This window comes from Mytilus galloprovincialis, chromosome 10 (genome assembly GCF_965363235.1).
Source record: "Mytilus galloprovincialis chromosome 10, xbMytGall1.hap1.1, whole genome shotgun sequence".
Lineage (NCBI taxonomy): Eukaryota > Metazoa > Mollusca > Bivalvia > Mytilida > Mytilidae > Mytilus > Mytilus galloprovincialis.
The window spans coordinates 78,212,762-78,235,972 of record NC_134847.1 but is presented as its reverse complement, the minus strand read 5'-3'; the positions used below and the strand labels follow the sequence as shown (position 1 = coordinate 78,235,972).

The 23,211-nt window shown below is 33.6% G+C and overlaps 1 protein-coding gene across 3 annotated transcripts; it reads right to left on the bottom strand.

Annotated features, from left to right (window-relative positions):
• Positions 1-6,568: 6,568 nt before the first annotated feature.
• On the bottom strand, positions 6,569-16,143 carry LOC143048460 (uncharacterized). 3 transcript variants are annotated; one of them, XM_076222147.1, is made up of 2 exons: positions 15,992-16,143; positions 6,569-8,280 (listed from the first exon to the last, which is right to left on the bottom strand). In XM_076222147.1, exons 1-2 carry the CDS (start codon positions 15,995-15,997, stop codon positions 7,222-7,224), a joined length of 1,065 nt encoding a protein of 354 aa, XP_076078262.1. In that variant the 5' UTR covers positions 15,998-16,143; the 3' UTR covers positions 6,569-7,221. The 3 variants fall into 3 exon arrangements, with proteins under 3 accessions (XP_076078262.1, XP_076078263.1, XP_076078261.1); XM_076222148.1 differs by lacking the exon at positions 15,992-16,143 and adding an exon at positions 15,828-15,985; XM_076222146.1 differs by lacking the exon at positions 15,992-16,143 and adding an exon at positions 15,713-15,834.
• Between the last annotated feature and the right edge of the window lie 7,068 nt (positions 16,144-23,211).

The window sequence follows — 23,211 nt, the reverse complement described above, 5'->3', positions numbered from 1 at the left end:
TCATTTTGGTCTCTTGTGGACAGTTGTCTCATTGGCAACCATACCACATCTTCTTTTTTAAATTGAGTGCAAATAGTCGTGTGTTGGATGTTATGTTGTCATGTAAGTCATTGATAAATAGGAGGAATAGTAACGGTCTAAGTATAGTCCCTTGGGGACTCCAATAACCACAGGTACGTTCTCTGACGAGTCTTCCTTAACGATGACTCTTTGGGTACGTTTAGCTAGGAACGATTGAATCCACTTGTGTTTTTGACCTGTAACTTCATAATGCTGTAGTTTGTTTAGCAGCCGTTTATGTGGGAAACAATGAAAGGTCATAGAAAAGTCAAGGATAACAACATCCATCTGCTCTCTTTTGTCTAGTGCTGCTGCAAGATCATGACAAGGCGTGATGAGTCGAGTATCACAGCTTCGTATTGCTCTGAAACCATGCTGGCAGTTGGTTAATATTTTGTGATTGTCTAGATGTTTTAAGGTGTTACTGATAATGATGTGTTCCAGGAATTAACTGCTTAGACCGATGAGTGTAACAGTTCTATCGGTTCTAGCATCATATCTGTTTCCTTTCTTAAGGATTATGTACCCTTGTGTTAATTCAATGCTAAACATATGGAAATTTGATAGAAAATCCACAGCATTTATCCTTGTACCCTCATATTTTGCAATTTCATGACTGATAGATATAAGATTATTGCATGCAGTGCTAGCATTGATTTCTCTTAAAAAACGAGTTTATTAATGTAGCTATTGGTTTAAACAAATCAAATATATGGACCAAATCAAGTACACCTTTATGGGTGCGCTCGACTTTAGTGACTCAGCACGAGGTATTTTGTAATTTACAGATTGCTTAGAACTTTTTGTAAAAAATAAACACTAGCACATCATAGAAAAGCAAGTGAGTAATATATGTTTCAAATTTTATAACAAAAATCTCTTTATTAAAGGCTGTGGATTTTCTATAAAAATCTTGATTTATTTGCCACAAAGTACTCTTTGTCTATTAAGGTTTATGTACCCTTCTGTAGCCATTTTTGTACGAATTTTTCAAACCTCAATTGTATCAAAACTAAAGATATAATAAATAATAGAGATAGGCCATTTAGTACATGTTCCAAGGGGAAACTTGATGTAAAGCATTATTTTTTACTGTTTCATGGCATTTGATAGAAAAAGAGGACTTTGTGGCAAATCAATCAAGATTTTTATAGAAAATCCACAGCCTTTAATACAGAGATTTTTGTTATAAAATTTGAAACATAAATTACTCACTTGATTTTCTATGATGTGCTAGTGTTTATTTTTTACAAAAAGTTCTAAGTAACCTGTAAATTCCAAAACACCTCGTGCTGAGTCACTAAAGTCGAGCGCACCCTAAAAGGTGTACTTGATTTTGGCCATATTTATACTTGTCTTAACCAATAACTACATTTATAAACTTGTTTTAAGGAAATCAATGCTAGCACTGCATGCAATAATCCTACATCTATCAGTCATCAAATTGCCAAATATGAGAGTACAAGGATAAAGGCTGTGGATTTTCTATAAAAATCTTGATTTATTTGCCACAAAGTCCTCTTTTTCTATTAAATGCAATGGAACAGTAAAAGATAATGCTTTGCATCAAGTTTCCCCTTGGAATATGTACAAAATGGCTTATCTCTATTATTCATTATATCTGTAGTTTTGATATAATTGAAGTTTGAAAAGTTCGTACAAAAATGGCTACAGAAGGGTACATAAACCTTAAATTCAATGAAACAATAAAAAATAATGCTTTGCATCAAGTTTCCCCTGTAGTTTTGATACTATTGAAGTTTGAAAAATTTGTACAAAAATGGCTACAGAAGGGGTCATAAACCTTAAATGTTGCAGTTAGGTTTGCTTGTTTTCAGTTTTCTGGCACTGTACCAGATCGAATACTGGCATTAACTACAATACACAAAAGGGTTGCTCAGCACATTCCCTTAAAATTCTGGCTCGTATTTTATCAGGATTGAATGCTTTACTCGGGTTGCATTTGTTTAATAGCTTTCTAACGCCTTCTGCTGTGGCTGTTTTCTTTGGAATTGGTGGATATTGTTTACCTGTTTGCTCAGATGAAAGGGGTGGCACTGTTGACCTTTGTAACACACATAATTTACTTTTCAGTTTGAATAGTACAAAAATGCATGAATGAATTCTAAAATTGAAGAGATTAATGAAATTGAGAATGGAAATATAAACTGTTTCTCAGATAGAGTCCTTATAGGTTGAACAAAAATGCCCGTTTGGTATAAATCTAAAACTGAGACATTTTCTTAAAACACGTAAAGAGGTATGCATTGTTATACAATTTTTATTGAATATTTTATATTTGTGAATACTAATTCCAAACTATCATACAAAATTAAAACAGACATACAACGTAAAATGGTGTATTGCTTCGGTAATAGATTGTATTACCATATATACGTTGTATAGAAAATGATAATAAGGGATCAGATTTACATTGTGTCATCTGAAAACATTATACGTGTATTTGTTTATTTAAAATCCTTATTGTTCGTAGGTTGTCAAATTTGAGCCTCGAAGTAGAGCATAATTTGAGTGTATGAAGATTCTGAACCATCAATTACCGCTGTTAATTTGACTGCTTTTTAATAGTTTGTCCTGTAGTGGTGCCCTTACTTCACAACTTAGTTGCTGGCTTTGTTATACCCGTGCTCTGGAGATTGTTTCCACATCTACGGTTATTTGTTGTTATAATTTAAGAAAGGTAACTGCATCTATTTCATTTTTTCATCTTTCCATGAGCTAGAGTTCGACAATATTCTTCTTCGGCACATTGCAGTCAAGATGGTTGTCTGCAATTCTCAACATTTTCTACCTTCATTTGTCAGATTTTAAGAACTTTGCAGCATTTAACAATGTACTGCGTTTACAATTGGGTCTTCAATTAACACTTGTACGTATATATATCAAACCACATGAATTCGTACTTTGGACGATTTAAGGTGGTACCCAACACTTTCACTAAAATTAATTTGGCTCGTTTAATTTTCATAAAATTTTGTCAACGTATTTACTTTGACACTTTAACAAAAATTAAAAAATTTTAAAAAATTTGAACCAACCGTTTTGTCAGAAAAATTACACTGGTTATATAGCAGTTTGACAAACACAAATTTTGATCATTGAGAAGCTTTATATTGCCTTTACAACGCAACGTAATTAAAACGTTTAGCTGATATTACAGAGTTATCTCCCTGTAGTGTTAGGTACCACCTTAAGATAGTGAAATAAAAAAAAAATGATTGCCTTCGCTTATTTAACACAGAATTTGGTTTACTGGTAAGAAAGTAGATGCATCTTTAGGAGATAGATCGCTTAATCCAGAGTTAATACTAAGTATGATTGAATGAGACATTGTATTTGAAGAAGAATATTTTCTTTGTAGCAACATTTTGCTATACATGTAGTGTAGTAATAAGGATTCAAAAGAGCACACAAGTAGCTACATGATTTATCTATCAAAACTATCATTTATGATTACATGAGTATACAAAGAATGGTCCATCTATCGAATACGTTTGATTCAAACCGTTTTTGATCTTTCAAAATATTTTGTTTGAGACGACGTCATACTCATACTGCATCATTTCTGTGTTTGAACTTCGGTACGTCGAACAATGGATTGATATCTTGATTTGAATTTCAATTTAATTAAAAACCGATCTCTATTCGCTCCCGTTTTCACGACATATAAGAACACGGGAGCGATTAGAGATCTGTTTTTAATTAGATTTTGATAATTTCTGTATCGCAGCAGAAATATTTGAAAATGATTAAATCGATATCTAGGTTTGGGTTCAATAGTGTACATAGAATATGCGTACATTTCAAGCAGGCAAAAATGACCTTGTAAGTTCAAGGATGAAAGGTTACTGGTTTTCCATAAAAAAAAATTGTTTACATGTGGACTTTTTAAATCTGTGTATTGCAAAAGCAGAAAAAAAGCTTTTGCAATACACAGATTTAAAAAGTCCACATGTAAACATTTTTTTTTAAAAACTGGTAAAAATCAAATCAAAATCGGATAGAAAATCGTACTGTGAATATGCACCTTCAGTTGGTTGTTGGTACAAAACATCTAGATATAAGAAAATGTAGTATGTATGTGTGCTTATGAGACACAACTCTCCATTCAAGTCATTATTTGTAAAAGTAAACCTTTATAGGTCAAAGTATGGTCTTCAACACGGAGCCTTGGTTCACACCGAACAGCAAGCTATAAAGGGCCCACAATAATTACAGTGTAAAACCATTCAAACGGGGTTAGGGTTGATGAGTTTAATGCTGTAGTGTTTTGTCGTCTATGATTGTTTTCTTTTTTTTTCTATTTGTGGTTTTTATGTCCCTTTTCAATTTCACCCTTCTTGGTATATCCTTATAGTTTTCGAATGTATGTTCCCATTGCCATCGTTGCCTGTGTGTGTAACAGAAAAAACGGGGCTACATGTGAAGGTGTTTTCTATAGCATTTGAGTATTTAAATATTTATTGTTTAATTCACTGTAAGCTGTTTAAGAGCACATTTAGTCAGAGTAATTACTTTGTAAACCACTTAATTGTATAAAATTTCTACATAGTAGATTATTTCACGTTTAGACCAGATGTAAGATACATATAAGTTAATCTTAATCTTGATGTATGCTCTTAAATATAAATAAAAAAAATAATATCTAAACATTCATTGCATAATGCATGATTTGACATTGAAAAACAGTCATTATCATCATCTGAATAAAAGAAAAATCGATTTTAAATTGATATGGTATATAAAAAGCCATTAAAGTATCTTTTTGATACAGAAAGTACTATAGTCGCATACAAATCGTGAACCCCGTATGTAAGAGGTTAAATATGCTGACGCCTGTGTCTGCTTTTAGGAGCAAGTATAATCAAGTAGTCTAGTATGTACATTGCAATATGGTAGAAGGAACAAAAGATTCTAGGAAGGTTTCATTTCTATTTGTTAAAGGAAAAATGCTTATATAAACAGTGGCATACTGGAGTCAATCCGTTATTTAGTAGTTTTTGAATCCTGATCCATGGAAATACAAAACGAATCCATTATAACTTTGTACACCAGTCACATGTTTCGACTACAAACACGCTTGCTGTCCGAATAAAGTACAAATTTGAAGAGCATTCAGAATTAGTCCGAGATTACTCTGACGTCCAACGGCTGTTTTGCCAGACAAGCTGGGCCATGGGACGTCAGAGCTCGTCCCATATCAAAAAGTGGATATTTGCCCACCCAAAATAGATGCGCTGCTTCGTCGCTTCTGATGCCGACAGACGGCCTTGGAATTATATAAATCGGGCAAGTGCCCGATTTGATATCAAATTTTAATTTTAATTCAAACACTTTCAATATGTGATGTCATATTAAATGCAATCGAACGATCCGTGTTACTCTTAACAATTCAAAATTTGTTTTGACCGGGATTTTTTTTTTTATCAAAGTATTGAAATATAAGTATTCTAACTTTTCGATATTTTTTCAGTTTTAGAAAATTTCATCCAAATTAATGCTTAAATTCTAAAATTCATTTCAAAACCTACTAGTTTAGTAGATGTTAAACCACACTTTGAAAATACTAACTTGACGAGCAGTTTTCATCATATCTCTTTTTAAAGGTTGAAATCTTCAATTTTACATTAAAGTGTAAAGAATTATAGAAAAAGACAAAAAGAGAAAATGTGTATCAATATCGCGTTTGAGGTACCTGCATGTAAAGTGCGATACGGAATAAAACAGAAAGACCACGAATAAACAAAACAAAATAAAATAAAAACAAAACAAAACAAAACAAAATAGAACCAAACGAAATATGCCAAACCTTGAAACGAAAACGAAACAAAACAAAACGAAATATCATGAATCAATACAAAACAAAATGAACATTTCTAGTCAATGTAGAAAATAAAACCAGAGGCAGACGGGGATCAAAGCGGACAAAAAATTATTTAAACAGTTAATATATCTGAAAAGCTGATACTGTATTTATAAAAAAAGAACACTTTGATTATGATCCTTCTTCAGTAATAACAAAAAGAACAAAACGAATTGAATCATTTTAAATTGAAAAAAAAAGATTTGAAAAGATTCTTTCCGACGGGATATCGATGATTTTTTTTGTTCCTATAAGCCATTGTCGTATGTGTAAAATAATTTAAAAATATTTGTATATTTGGACAGCATTATACGAAAACAAAACGATCACTTTACAGAAAATGGAAAAAAGTTGAAACAAATGAACTTATCATATAAGACATCGAAAAGAGGAGACTTCCCGTTAGTTTTGGTGTACAGTTCTCATGGCACAATATGTATTTAGGGACGGACCTCGATCATAGGTTCCCGGTGGACGTTTATTGTATCGGGTCTCTGTCTCAATAACAGTTACCCATCAACACTTTTCATACATTTGTGATAAATTTGCTGCTTTGGTGCAGTCTCATTGACGTAAAATTTTGTACATGCCTGAAATATTTGTCACTGGAAATTTAGCAACCAATAACCAATCAATCATTTATTCATATCGAATAGAGGATATATAGTTCACATTGTGTGTGTAAAAGGCTCGACAATTGAGTATACATTTGTGTAATAAATGATATATTGTAAACTATTAAATCTTCCAAAACCAAAAACAAATGTTTTAAAGAAAACATTTACATATTCAAGTGCTCAAATATGGAACAGTTTTCCAAATGAAAAAAAATGAGTAATACACTTGTATCTTTTAAAACAAAATGTTACAAGTTTTCCATCAATTGTGCAAATTAATATGCTTTTTCATTATTATTTAAATACAATTGTATGTTGTGTATAATATAACTTTATAATACTCTATGTACTTATAAATATGTTATTATTATTTTGAGGACTCTCAGGAAGATTAGTTTTAACTAATGGGATCATCCTCTTGAAATAACGATTATTTATTTATTTATTTATTTATTTATTTATTTATTTAATATGTACGTATGGTATAACTAATTCGGAATGATTAGATGTGAAGTCTCTAAATAAAATTGACAATTCAATGTTTTTCCTAATTAATTAAATTGATTGATTTTGGGTTTTTTTGTCTAGCGAAATCTTCGACTTAATTTTATATTACTGTAATAAGGAGAAGATATTTATACGGTAACACTGAACACAACTTTAGCCAAAATTATACATGTTTTCTTGAATTTCATTTAACGAAGTAACGGGTTTTCTGCTCAAGTAGCCCGATTTTCCTAACGCTGGTGAACCATGACTTTTTACACTCTGTTCATTGTTAATGGAATGTCTACTTGCTTCCATTAAAACCTTCCGTGGTTTTGATGGAAAAGTATTTGTTGTAGTTTTTGGTGCATTAATATCTGGGAGTTTCATTTCCTTTCGCTCGAAATGTTCGTAAATTGATTCATCAATGAGCGGACTATATCCTGTCGGAAGTCGAATATCGCTAATTGGTTCACGTTTGAGGGGAGATTTTCGTGGCGTAGGTTGGGGTGACGGTTGAAATACACTCTCTTCGTCAGCATCCAATGATTCCACTGGATTTGGAGACGGTTGTTGCGGGAGGGATTCTCCCCTACTTTCTATTGTTGTGTGTGGAGTTATATTTACAGTTGTGCAAGATCGTGAAATTATTGTTAGCTGAGGCGAGTTGGAGTTATTGGTTGATATTGGATTGGATGAAAAAGCCGAATGTTCCCGGGTTCCACGTCTGCTATTTAGATCCCATCCGTCATGTATAGAACGCTCACCAGGTGTGGAATATGACCTTGGCACTTGTAAGGGTTCGTCCAGCATTTCCCCTTTTCGTCGATATTTGTGAAATATTTCTGGCACCGGCTGGGAACACAAGGACCTCAGCCATTTTGAATTTGAATATGCAGCTAACCTGTTTTGAAAAGCTTGATCAACATAATAGTAATCAAAATTCTTTCTTCTAGCGAGATTATCTGATCTCATATTCCTATTTGTATTTAATCGAAATCCATGTGGACCTCTATGTGGCTGACCTTTTGGAAAACTCTTGACTTTACTAAAATCTAGAGACACAAAAGTCAAACTCTCAGGTATTTTCTGACGAAGAGGTCGATGCGAGTTCAAAGGAGTAGACACAGGACATCGTAGAAAAGGACCCGGTTCCGGCGAAGCACGTAAACAATTTTCGATTCTACTTCTGTCTGGGAAGTAACCGTTCTTCTTGTTTGTTGTCATCACCATCTATAAAAGAAAACAAAAGATAAAAACATTTTGGTAGTGTGAAAACCAAGATATAGTAATATGTTGTATATAAAAGTCGTATGAGATACCCAACTAAAGATATTCGGCTGTAAAATGCGTTTATCCAGATATATTTACCTACCATTAAAATGACGGTAAAAAAAACATCAAAGAAAACAAGCAACTAAACACAAAAACAATAAATGTGAATACTTTATGAAAAAGGGAAGATATTGATTGCATTAACCTACAATTATCAACAAAATTATTGAATTTTAAATAAAATGCCGAAAAATCTGAACCCGCTTTAACATAATGGTGAATATCAACAAGTCAAAGAACAATAAACATGATATAAAACAAATCGAATTATGTGAGCTTACTGTATAAATCAAATGATCTTACTATATATTGCTCAACGTCAAGTCAACCAAATATACTGGTATAATACAGTAAACAAGCAAATGCTATGTTTACAAATGCAGTTTTCAATTTTGGATTTCAACAGCTGATTATGTTACAAGTTTTTACTACATGTACCTTCACACAATATGTACTATGTAAACACAAATATGTAGAGGGATATAATATTCTCACCAATTACGTATGTCTTTCAATCACAAATACTAAATACACAATGCAAAAGCATAAAAGTTCTGTTCTTGTAAATTAATTACTTACCAATGTGAGGTGTTTTACTTAGCTATATGAACACGTCACATGATTATGTTGCATAGTTTTGAACCCTGTCTGTTCACACAGACCAACTATTGAATCAGTTAAGTTGTAAAGCATATATGAGATGGAAGATAAAAATGTGTTTGGTTCTCAAAAGAATATCACTGATCAAGTGTAAATTATTAACAACAATTCGATATATAAATGATATAGGATCATTGTTTAATTAACTACCATCAGATATTGTCTACTTTAGACACTTTAATTTTAATGGCACTAAAATCAATTCCACACGAGAATACAAAGGTTTAAAAAAATAATAAATAACAAAAACACGTACTTTATTATTGGTAAAACAAGCATGTAGGTATAAGACTACTTTTGATGGTAGGTATTTATGCAAGTGTGACAGATCGTTTTTAAGACTCGTTATCCGTTATAATAAGCTTAAACAAGTTTTAATCCAATCTGGCTAACAGTTAATTAAGATTAACTTATTTCAACAACAGACTCTTTAATCCTTTGTTAAACTTGGAGAAGTATTACATACCATGTAACCAAATATGTGCCAAAATCTAAAGTATAAAAATATGTCTGTATTGGAGCACATTGTCATTGAAAAAACTTGCATATCATTTTATGTTTAACGTATAATTTATATCAGATCGGTGTCAGTTATGCAATAATTGAAATTGGATATTTAAATTTAGAATTATTCATTCTAAATTCACACTGCAGAGACAATATCATTTTGTATTGTTAAACTATATACAGGCTAACAGTCGTGTCTTTTAGGGGATTGGGAAACCTTATTGATGCAATATTATGTAAAGGGATTTTATAACAGCTGTGACGATTCCTAAAACTTATGTATAAAAAAGGGAAAACAGTTCTCCTTCAAATTGAAAGTACGTCGGTACGATGTGTACATAGATTTCAGAAGAATCACTTTACACAAGGTATCATATCAGTATGGCTCACTGTACATGTGCTAGAATGTCATATTTTAGGACAACAAAACATATATCTAATTTACTAATATACCGCAATGTTTAATTTCAATTTTCTTTTTCATATTTTTTAAAGAGATTTATATATTTCACAGGACTTATTAAAAGCCTACTTTAAAAGTTTTAAATGCAACTTGACATTAAATGGATTATGTCACTGTCTACAATGCTGAAAACCATTTTTGTTCTATCAACAGAAGTTTTTGTTAGATTACTTACGAACTTTAAATGACACAATTAAATGACTTTTATTATGAAAACCACGTAATCATAACACATACAAGATATAAGTATTGGTATAAGTAAATGAGATAGCAATCAAATGACATAACATCAAAAGGAATCAATATATATAAAGATATGAAATGACAAAAAGACAGTTTTCGGTCTATATAATATGCCAAGTTCTTTATCGCTGAGGGATAAGAATACTAAATGAATGTCTATTAAAATCAAGCCCAAAAGAAGAAAGACATCGAATAGGCACATGATCAATTGACGGGAGAATTAGTTACATTGCCACTTAAAATTCGTCCAGTGGTCACTGGAACAAACTAGAAGAAAGAACATTAATGAGTCTAGTAAAAACAAACTATAAAAACACATACATGTAGATCTATAAAAGCGGTAAAACGCAATTGAAAGCATCATTAAAACAAGAATGTGTCCACAGTATACGGATGTCCCACTCGAATTTTCATTTTCTATATTCAGTGGACAGTGAAAGTGGGATGAAAATCTAATTTGGCATTCAAAAGAAAGATCATATCATAAGGAACATGTGTATTCAGTTTGAAGTCCATTGGACTTCAACTTCATCAAAAATTTCCTCGACCAAAAACTTTAACCTGAAACGGGACAGACGGACGAACGGACGGTACAACGAATAGACGGACGCACAGACCAAAAACATAATGACCCTTTGCTATCGTAGGTGGGCATACAAAAAACATGGCTCTATAATACCGGTACTTGTAGGATAAATTGGAAAACACAAGGAAACATCATAGCTTTATACACTAGTAGCAATAGACAATGAAGTCACCTATCTGTATAGGAGTGGTAATAATAGATATCATAGCCACCTAGCTGTATAGGAGTGTTAATAATAGATATCAAAGCCACCTAGCGGTAATAATAGATATCAAAGCCACCTAGCTGTATAGGAGTGGTAATAATAGATATCAAAGCCACCTAGCTGTATAGGAGTGGTAATAATAGATATCAAAGCCACCTAGCTGTATATGAGTGGTAATAATAGATATCAAAGCCACCTAGCTGTATAGGAGTGGTAATAATAGATATCAAAGCCACCTAGCGGTAATAATAGATATCAAAGCCACCTAGCTGTATTAAACTGGTTAAATAAATAATATAAACATTATACCAGTATAGCATTATCGAATCGAAGACTTTTCGAAAGTAGTCGAGAAAAGGCATTTTAAATTAGACACACCAGTAACAGTACTACTTAACTTAAGGGCATCCGATACAGTTTCTCGATATAATGTCATTTTTATAATTTTGAAATATGTTGTAGGCCTTGGCGAGTTATAAAATAAAACAGAAAATAAAACATAGGTCACCGTGCTTGTTTTCGAGAAAATTGAGGCTGAAAATTGGGGATTTGTGCAATTTTGTAAAAAAATTAGGCAATGTTATAAAATTTTTGGAGCAGATATTCTTCGTCATAAATTATTAAGATCGGGTTCAATCTGAAGCTGTGATAAGTGGCAATAAGGACAAAAATAAATAACTACACGAATAACTATCAAACTATTGAAGTCCTGCTTGACATTGCGGACCAGATGCTCAAAGTGGTATTTTTCTAAACCTAAAAAAATGGAAAAAAAACTGTTTCTGAAAATGTCATTTTTATCATTTTTCTGCATAAACTGCATTTTGTCATGCTTTCTCCAAATCTCAAATAAAAAATATAGGTCACCGTGCTGGATTCCATGATAATCGCGATTTATCCTAAAAAATTGCGTCACCCCTTTGTAACCTCAACGTTAGCGCTAAAGTGCACGACGTCGCTAGCAGACAATTTCGACGTTATCGCTTCAAATTACCGGCGACATTTTTCAGATACATGTATAAATATTGCTTGTAAAGTACTATCTATAAATTTGTAACATTTTTTTCGGAAGTAAAATCATGTGAATAACAAATATCTCTGTGTGTTTGTGGTCTAAGTGAGAAACATCTCAAGAAAAGTTGTTACGGACTGACACGGACTGTTGATAATTTTTACGGCTTTCAAAAATTAAAGACTCGGCAATTTAGAACATGACATACAGGTACATTTACTGTACACACTCGTATATCATTTCATACTGTATGATGACCTCAAGATGTTGTTCTTTGATTGTTTTGTTTGGTTGGCTGCTGTTTCATTACACATACCGGTACTCCTTAATATCCTTTAATTCACGTTTTTTTATCACTGAGAAAATCTGTTTTTGTTGATACGAATTTTAAAAAAGTTAGCGTCGTTTGGACAGTAATCAAAGATGCGCATTGCAATTTGAATTAGAATTTACGTTAGGACGTAAAACATTTCGAATGAGAATTAAACTAATTCGAATTACGTGTGAACTCAGCATTCTCCTGCAAACGGAACTTCTTTTTTTGTACATAAATTGCAGCACATAAATTATGCCGTTACTTTTCTCGTTTGAGTTGTTTTACCTTGTCGTTTCGGGACCTTTTAAAGCTGACTATGCGGTATGGGCTTTGCTCATTGTTGAAGACCATACCGTGACCTATAGTTGTTAATTTCTGTGTCATGTTTGTCTCTTGTTGAGAGTTGTCTAATTGGCAATTATACCACATCTTCTGTTTTATGTGGTCAGAAAACAGAAGCAAAATCTTACAAAGGAGAATCTTCAATTTGCTAATGGATGCTTTTGTCCAGACAGAGAAACTATAATTTTGAAATTTTTGATTTGGCAAAAAAAAAACCGATTGAATTAATAGCGAGAGGACTGGATATATTACGATTAATTGCGATTAAAATCAGTCTCTCATAGCGTAATTTTATTGGTAAATAACTATATATTTTTTTTTCACCACAGCGCGTACATAAAATAACGCATGTCCAGTCCCCTGTCTGTCCTTCCGGACTTCTGGTTAATTAGATTTTTCAAGTGTACAATTCTTGCCAACTTTCTATAAAACCGATATCGTATGGACACGTTCGAAAATCAGTGCATATCAACTATTCTTTAAAAGAGTTATGCTATTTGGAAATATTAATTATATTGAAAAATGCATTGTATTTTCTGTCATTCCGTGATTTCTCTAATATACCTATAAAAAAAAACAAAGAAAAAAATAAACAGCTGCGCTTCGAGCGCATGATACGCCCTTCGTCTTATGAAAAAAAAACCAACATAAAAAAAAACCAACATAATATATGTTTTTAAAATAACACGGGGATTGTACGGGAAGTCATGCTAGGTATATCCTGACTCATTCGTTATTCTTGCTGAATAGGAAGTTTATATATCACAACATGTTTTATATGATCCCCAAATTGAAGCTCAATAAAAATTCAAGAACTCAAAAATGAATTAAAGAATCATCACGAAAAAGTATACAGATCTTAAGAATAATTTAACTAAAAAGTATGTGAAGTTTTATGCAATAATTATAGATAGTTTCTGAGATACGGCGCGACATGTGAACCCCACCCCCTTTTTGTCATAAACTCAATAACTCTAAAATGAAATTCTGAATCATTCTCAAAAGTATATACAAATTCTTAAGAATTATATAACTAAGAAACTGTGTAAAGTTTTGAGCAATAGTTTTCTAGATACAGCGCGAACTATAAAAAAAACTGTTCTAGTTTCAAAGTCCTGTAACTCATAAAGTTCACCAAAAATGATACAGATCGTTTGACCATCATGACTGAAAAAACAACCATGTTCAGTTTAATGATAATATGCTGTTACAGTATCATATTTACGACGGACAGACGGACGCGGGCATTTTTATACCATCTTACGTCCCGTCAAAATTTTTACGGGTGTATAAATATATTGTTTGCTATTGCCTTTTGTTAGATAAACTACGTGCAACGTGGAGGAAATAGAAACTTTGTTCTTTTATAAAAGTTGTATCATTGTTTGTATTAGCGGCATACCATTATTTTTTTTTACATAAATAAATTGAATAAATTGTTCAGAAAGGAAATTGACTTCTTCATGTACATACATTTTCGGTATTAGTTGGTTTTCTGTGCTGTAATAAAAAATCGGACCCGGACCTAATCGTGGATGATGACTGATAATAAAATTTTAATTGACATGCATGATATTAGTATAAACACCAAAAGGGTCAGTCGTCTTGAGATTGCTCACTATACGATATTTGTTAACAGTAATGTGTTTTATTTCTTATTATGTTATTAGAATGCAAGTTGACTAATATTAATGGCGTAGAAATTAGCATGCGGGAGAAACAGAAATTGGAGCATGGAAATTCCACATTACGTTTCTTATTACGGAAAATGACACGCATTACGTCCCGCAAAAAGTGACGTTTTGCGGGAATTCAAGCGCTTAACGTCGCGCCAAGAGTTAACTCCCTTGAAACTGTATCGGATGCCCTTAACATTCTGCTGTAATTACTGCTGCTATATATAAGTGATAGGAATTAACTTTACACTATATCAAAATGTCAATATTTTTATAATTTTGTTCCCGTTTGTACTGGATGTCATCGTTAGTTTGACCAGAGTATTGCATGTGGAATAACCACGTAGACTTCACCTGTCTGGCAGTAATTTTTTGTAATGACGACATTGAATACAACAGAATGCCAAGCACTCCCCATGTAAAGCGCCTAAGATTATTTTGTTATGTGTGTAGTCCGCAGATTGCACTTGCAAGGATTGTTTTTGTGCTAATTTAAAACAACTTTTTTTTCAAAGGATAACATAATATGATAGTTCAACCTTTAACTCACTTTTGAATTATATAATGCCACTATATACATTTTTCTCAAAACACAATCTGTTAATCAATTATATGTAGCTAAATGTTATTACTACACTGTAAAGACCAATACGCCAACATCAAAGACATTAGTTTGGTTTCATGAATAAGTGATAGGAATGTTTGTACTCGTAACAGGGCGCAACGTAAATACGTCTTTAAGATAGAAACCAATATGCCATGTGATGTTCTATTTTACTTCCTTTATTGCGCTGTTTCACATCAAAGGTCAAACAAAATTTCGTAAAAAATCTGGTTATGTTTTCCTATACTGCCACAATAACGAGCACACTATTCATTTGCTTTTATTTTTTCGACAAGTATTCAGTATGTAAATTTTCTGAACGGAAATTAGAAGGAAAAAGAATCTATGACGGTCATTGCTTAATTTAGTATTTAATTTAACTTCCGTCGCAAGAGCTGATATGCCATCAGAAAATACATGATGCTGCTTCATTACTGCAATTCCAACCAAATTTCCATAATTGCCTTTTCTTGTTCAACTTAAAATATGGCTGAAAGGATTTTAGCATACATGTATGTGTACATAACGGACCAGTATAATTTTGCTTTGCTGTGTCCAATAAGAACACAAGTAAACATACATGTATGTACTTCCTTGCGTTCGTACTACTAAAACAATGAATGGTTGAGTACATAGAAACATAATTTGATATTTCAGTTTGAGTATGTAGTATAAGATACTTTTTTTCATAATAGTCATTGTCTTATGAAACTTACCCCTCCGTCACGATAGTACATCCCCATGGTTTACGTCCAAATGTAAAATAAAACCATCTAAATATTATTTGTCAATTTAAATATAACTTAATTATATCAGATGTTAATCACCAACCTTTTTATCCTTGGTAGAACTATAAAACCGTTAAATGTCCTCGCGTATCCATATCCTGTCGAAACTGATCCGTGTAATTATCATTTTAAATGTAACTTTTGTCAACTCAAAAAATCAGATAGGTATTAAATCTTTACTATGTAAATAAATAGTTATATTTCTACCTTCATACAAATCTATGCCATTGTATGGTTTATTATTAACTGGTCTGTATTGGCCAGAGATTGACGAACTGTTTGGATTATTTCCATTCCCACTTCACATATTGAGCGATAACCGTATTAATCCACAATAATCTAGATCTGGTTTATCTATAGTCACATGACAGTTAAAAGAAGTCAATTGGGAGTTAAATATTTATGCATTTATTGATTGCAGATTATTTTTTTAAAACCTAATCTAGGCAATGACTAAATTTACATTTTTAAACGTCTAATGTTGAAAACCAATTATTTCAATTATAAGTCAACCGATTTTATCATCAGTTTAATTTTGTTTGTTAAATTGAATACAATTTCAAAATTTATACGAAAAGAAAGAAAGTGACCATCATTTAATTTTGAATGAAGCTCGTTCGGGATGTAAAAATAAAATAGCCACGTCTGAGCGAAAAAGTAAGTCGACTCTCTATTGTGGGACCTATCTATTGCAAATATTCTCCTCCAAAACACGGTATATTTTCCCTGGACGTAAATCATACAATGATCGATCTGATCAAAAGTATGACATTACATCCAGTGTATGCTCATTTTAAAGCACCGCTTATACTGTATTCATTTTTGATGAGGTGATCTGTTACAATGCAAAAGCCATGGCTCAACCTTGCATACACTCTTATTCAGGTGAGAGTCAGATTCCCTACTTTCTTTAATGTAAACCCACTTAGTCAAATATATCTTTGAACTTTCTTATTATTTTCTCTCTTTTCACCAAGAACACTACCCACATTGGTAAATTGTCTCATACCTTACCTAAGATACTACCAAATAACAGAAAAATAATATCTCCTACCATACCCAAAATACTACCGAATAACGGACAAATATCTCCTACCTCGGCTAACACACTACCATAACAGCAAATTGTCTCCTGCTTCACACAAGACATAACAAAAACGGAAAATTATCTCCAGTCTTACCGAAGTCAAGTACCAACAACGGAAAAAGGTCTCCTGCTTTACCTTAGACACTACCCGAAACGGAAAGATATATCCTACCTTGCAAATTGCCCTTAAAAAATCTTTAAAAAAACGGAAAATTGCCATTATTCTACCTTACCTAAAACACTAACAACAACGGAAAATGGCCATCTGCCTTACCTTAGATACTAACAACGATGGAAAAGTATCTTCAGCCTTATTGATTGATTGATTGATTGAGTGAATCTCCTTATTACCTCCATTATACTCATTATCAAATATGCGAAGAGGAATGATATGTCGACGTACTCATTTTGTGCTACACAATATTTATCATTTAACTTAAAAAAAAACATAGTTGTGCTCTATTCTACAACTTGATTGTCTCGTCATAGTTTTATTGGTTCTTACTAACACGTCCAACCCCCATTCAGCAATCAGTAGAACGGCTGTTCATCGACAGCATACTACGGTAACCACTGAAATAAAGGTTCACGGACAGCATGCTACAGCAACCATTGCTATGAAGGCCTATGAACAACACCCTACGCCAATCTTTGAATTGTTTAAAGCTCATGAACAGTAACATACTGCAACCATAGAAATTAAAAAAAAGGCATATAGAAGACACACTATGTCAACCATTGGAAGGAAAGGTCATGGACTGCACCTTACGTCTATTACTTGGATAAAGATTCATGAACAACAGACTACAGTGACCATGAAATGATGGTTTCTGAACAGCCCCTTACAACAAAAACTGGGATAAAGGTTCATTGATAGCCACAAACGGCAACCGCTCGAATAAAGGTTCATAGACAGCACACTGTGGCATCCACTGGGACAAAATTTCATGGGCAGCACCCTACAACAAAATGCGTGAAAAGATTAATGGACAGCGTCTTACGGCAACCACTTTAGATAACGTTTCATAGACCTCTCCCTGTGGCACACGACGGGATAAAGGTTCATGGAAAGCAACGAGCAGCAACCACATGGATAACGGTTCATGGACAGCACCCTACGGCAACAAAAGGAATGAAGGTTCATACGCTACTGCAACCATTGGGAAGGATGTTAATCGACAGCACACTACAGTAAGCACTGGGATAATGGTTAATAGACCATGTCCTACGTATAATACCACTGGAATAAAATATTCATGTACAACACAAAACGGTAAAGATGAAATGAATGTTCATGAACAGTACCCTTCATCAACCACTTGGATAAAGTTTCATGGACAGAACCATACAGCAAACGCTGTTATAAAGGTTAACGAGAGAATCATGCGATACAAACTGGGATGAAGATTCAAAGAAAGCTCCTTACGTCAACAACTGAGATAAAGGTTCGTAGAAAGCACCTTAGGGCACCCACGCTTGAATAAAGGTTAACGGAGAACATCTTACGGCACCCACTAGGATAATGTTTCATATACATCCCTGTGATAAAGATTCATGCACATCACCCTATTGCAACCACTGGGATGAACAAAACCATGCAACCCCCATTTGGATGATTGTTCATGGAACAATTAGGAAAAAGGTTGCTGGTATATAGGACAGGCTTCCCATTGACTGCATGAACGCAGTCATGTATGGTACTGATGATACCGGCTAAACGAAACTTTTTTTCAATACTCCTCTTACTTAAATGTTACCAATTAATGCATAACTGATTGAATGTAGATTAACATATCAGAAAAAATACACTGTATCTGTGAGTATTAACAATGTTGGCATAATCCTTCATTGCCGTCATGCAATTCATGAAACAAACTTAAATTTTTATTATTCAATTAATTTATATTAAATTTCTTACATAAAATAGGTTGATCTGTATCATCAGCTGCTTTTTATTTTCCTGTGATAATTAAGTGTTCTTTAAAAGTAACTAGATACCAAGTTTCGATCCGAAGATGCAATGATCAAGTTGTGTCTGTTTCTTTGATTTATAAAGTATTTTAAAAACAAAACAAAAAATAGCTAAACACATTTAAGAAGTAAAGTATTTAACATTTTATTTCTAAAATAATTAGTGTAATTAAAGCTTGATAATTGATTTGTTTGGTAATTTTTGGAATGTTTCAATATTTACTTTATCAGACTGTTCCTTGAATTCACAATAAATTGTTATCGGGCAAGCTTTACGCCAATACTATAATGTATTTCCTTTTTCTCATAACGCAAAAATAATGAGTAAACTAATAAAGAAAACAATAATTTTCCGTTTATAACTAAAGAACCTATGGTTACACTGCAATGAACTGTACAAATGGAGATAATATTTCAAAGCCTCGTGTAGGGAGAGTGCCAAGCTCTCTGCACCTTTAACAATTGTGTAAGAACCTCAGAGGTCCTAGGTGGACTTTCGGTAAAGCCCCAGTCCCACTAGACCAAGATCGCACCACGCTCACCGCGATCTAAAATAAATTTAGATCGTGGTGAGGTCGCGGTATGAGCGGCTAGAGAATGTACATTTTCTCTACGCTTCTACAAAGATCCCGCTACGATTATACCACGTTCTCACCGCGCTTATTCTGCGACCTCACTACGCTTATCAAGATCTTTCTACGCTCTTCACGTTCTCACTACGACTATACCACGAGTTATTCGATTGCAACACGATCTTACTGCGATTATAACACATTCTTACCACGATTATACTACGTTCATAGCGCGATCTTACTACGTTCTCGGCAATAACGTCAACATCGTGTTCCATATCAATACAGTTCAACTCCTTAAATTAAATCCTTAAATCAGATTTCTCGGAAACAATACAGTCATGCCACCAAAATCTACCAGAACACGTGGGCATGGTGGTAGGAGTTGATGTAGAGGCAGAAAGAGCAAAGTAACGAATCCTTATCAAGCAGAGATGTCGGACCGACCAATCCAACCTAAATTACAACCTATTGCTGGTTCATAAAGCTCAATGACGATATTTTAGTGAACGATAGCAGAGATGACATAGATGTATCAAGATATATAGGAAGATGTGGTATGAGTGCCAATGAGACAACTCTCCATCCAAGTAACAATTTATAAAATTAAACCATTATAGGCCAAGGTACGGCCTTCAACACGGAGCCTTGGCTCACATCAATCAGCACGTTATAAAGGACCCAAAATATTACAAGTGTTAAACCATTTAAACGAGAAAACCAACAGTCTAATCTATATAAAAACGAGAAGCATGGTTAAGCCGTTAGAGCAAATGGATAGTTACATTCAAACAAACAAAATCTAGGGAGTTTTTTTATATATTTTATGTGAAAATGACAATGAGAATGATGGTCGTAGTGTGAATGTAGTCAGGTCGTAAGAAGAGCGTGATAAGGACGGCAAGGGCGTGCTAGAATCGTACTATGGTCTTGAACAGCGTGGTATTGTCGTAGTGGAAGCGTAATTTGGTCGCAGTGAGAACGTGATGGTCGTAGTGAGGTCGTGATAACGTCGCTGTGCGATCGTAGCGCAGTCTCTCCGAATAGAATCACGCTTTCGCTACGCTCTCGCTACGATTGTACAGCGACCTTTGCGATCTTACTACGATCTTAGTGCGCTCTCACTACGCTTCTACTACGACCTGATTTCGCCACGACCGCACCACGATTGTTTTGAACATGTTCAAAGTTGGCCACGCTCTTCACGATCTTGAAGACCTCACCACGACCGTAATACGACCTTACTGCGATCTACACGATCGCACTACGATCATCAAAATTTGCATTTTTTTCACAGATCGTAGTGCGATCGTGGCCTAGTGGGACTGGGGTATAACGCAAAAAATCAATACGTATTACAAAAATGTTTTCCTAATCTGTCTTTTTTTTTTTGAACTCCTGAACAAATAGGCGTATACTTCGTTATACACTGCTACCAGGGCTAATAATTGTTAACAATCGGCCGAAACGCAAAAAACTTTTCTTGTCGGAAAAATCAGAGTTGATTTGATTGCCGCATGATGATGTAAATTGTGTGTTTAAGGTTTCAATTGGATTCGACGATTTTGCTGCATATATAAAATCTAAGATAAATGCCACAGCACATCAATTTGAAAACAATTATTTTAAATAACTAGAAACTGACTTTCTTTGATAAACAGCTTGGAAAGATACATGCATTGTGTATAGATAAAGATTTGTTTCCCCTCAGAATACTTAGTAATTATAAACCCATTATCAGTGTAATCCTCAAATGTCACACTTTTCTTGCTTGCTGTCAATTAAGCGCAATGGCCGTATAAAGGTGATCTATGATTATTTAATATTAATGATAGTGTCAGGGGCGTCAGAAGAAGCTTTTCATAAATACAGTTTACCTCTGTACTTGATAAACGGATAAAAAGGCGATCGAACTTCAGATTTTCTATATGTTTTATAAACGGGAGATAACTCAATTTGTTTTATTGGCCTAAAAGCAGTTCGAGTATGTGAGAGAAATTTCTTTGATGTAAAGAAAACAAATTGTAACTGATGTTTTTTTTTTTTATTCCTCCAGTCCTACATTTTGTAGTAGCACGAACAAATATCTTTACACAACAATACTACTCCCTCTTTGAAAAAAATGTATTTGGTAAATTTTGTTAGATACACACATTATACTAGACCGAGTTGCATTATGTTTTCCACCAGTCTAGTCTGGTGTTTCAAGGGGTTTTGTAATAGGGCTCCATTTTGTCTCAATAACCAACCAGTGTGTTTCATTGACAATCATACCACATCTCCGTATTGTTATATTACTGATTTTAATTACAAGTTATAGCTACGTTTGAGTTCGATTACTTTAGAAACAGGTCAGAAAAAATGTACTTTACGTGAAAACCACGGTGACATATATGTTTCATATGATTTTGAAATTAGAAATGATTTTCAACAGAAACGTATAACAACAATCTGTTATTACTTCTTTATAATTTTAAATTTGAAGTCGAAATAGCTGTTCATTTTTCTTGTCGGCACTCATTTAATCTGCAGTTACAGAATTTAGTAATACCATTAATTTTATTCTAGTTTGTAAAATTTTAATATTATGTAACAGTTAAGCCTTCGGTTCAATCTAAATCACTCTTATTCCTGCTGAGAGATCAAAATAAACATTCATATAAATAAGTTGTCACGTGCATATTCTCTTCTTTTTCTCTCAAATTTCGATTCAACAGGTCTAAAGTAAAGATTTATCTATGAACAACAATAACTTTAATGGTAAAAATAAAAGATGGGTTTTCGGATAGCAGCCACTCTATCAGGTCATGATTAATATTTGCTCATATGAATGAGAATGACCCATGATGCTCTTTAGTTAGTAAAGTTTCGTTACTTTTGGTGTTTTATTTCACTTTTATTAGTTTATTTTTTCTTCAAAAAAAAAGAAAAATGGCAATGTACCGCATACATACCATTGTTACTTCAAGAAAGAGATAGTCACATACTAGTAACTACCGTCCAGATACCTTGACTGTTGTCACGTTTAGAATCCTAGAAAACCATTATCTGCAGCAATAGAGTTGGACATCTTGAAATACACGGAATCTCAAACGACGCTCAACATATATTTAGAAAGAACCGTTCCTGTGAGCCAAAACTGATCCTGACAATACAGGACTTGGCTAAGAACATACATTTGTAGATCTCAATTAAAAAATGACATTATATTGCTTTTTTAAAGTATGTTTAATAAAATCCCTCGTGAGAGGTTACTCTAAAAAAAAAAACGCATTGCTATGACATAGGTGGGCCAATACTAGCTTCAGTGGATCAGGGACTTTCTAAGCTCCAGCGAGTCGTTGTGGACGGTACATAATCTAACACGGCACATTTTGGGACCCATTTACCAACCTAAACATAATCTAGAAAGTGTGCAATGGAGATAGCCAGCCCAGCAGAGTAACATAAATGCAACAATACCCACAGTGGCAACCACTAGATGAGCTGAGGACCAGATGTAAAACGGTAATGGTTTCTTGTAGCGTAGTATGAACTAGTAGAAAATCAAAACTTATGCTACATAACTCATCGTCAGTAGTTAAAGGACACACAAAACGATTCCTTGTACTATATGTCAGAACGTAAACACACATTATTACTTCTTATATTACCGGACAGTATAATGATATGGAACAGCCTTCCACAATCTTTGGTGGATATTATCAGTGGCGGATCCAGAAATTTTCTTAAGTGGAGGCCCACTGACTGCCCAAGAGGTGACCCGCTACGGTCACGCTTCAGTAATCAACCAATTT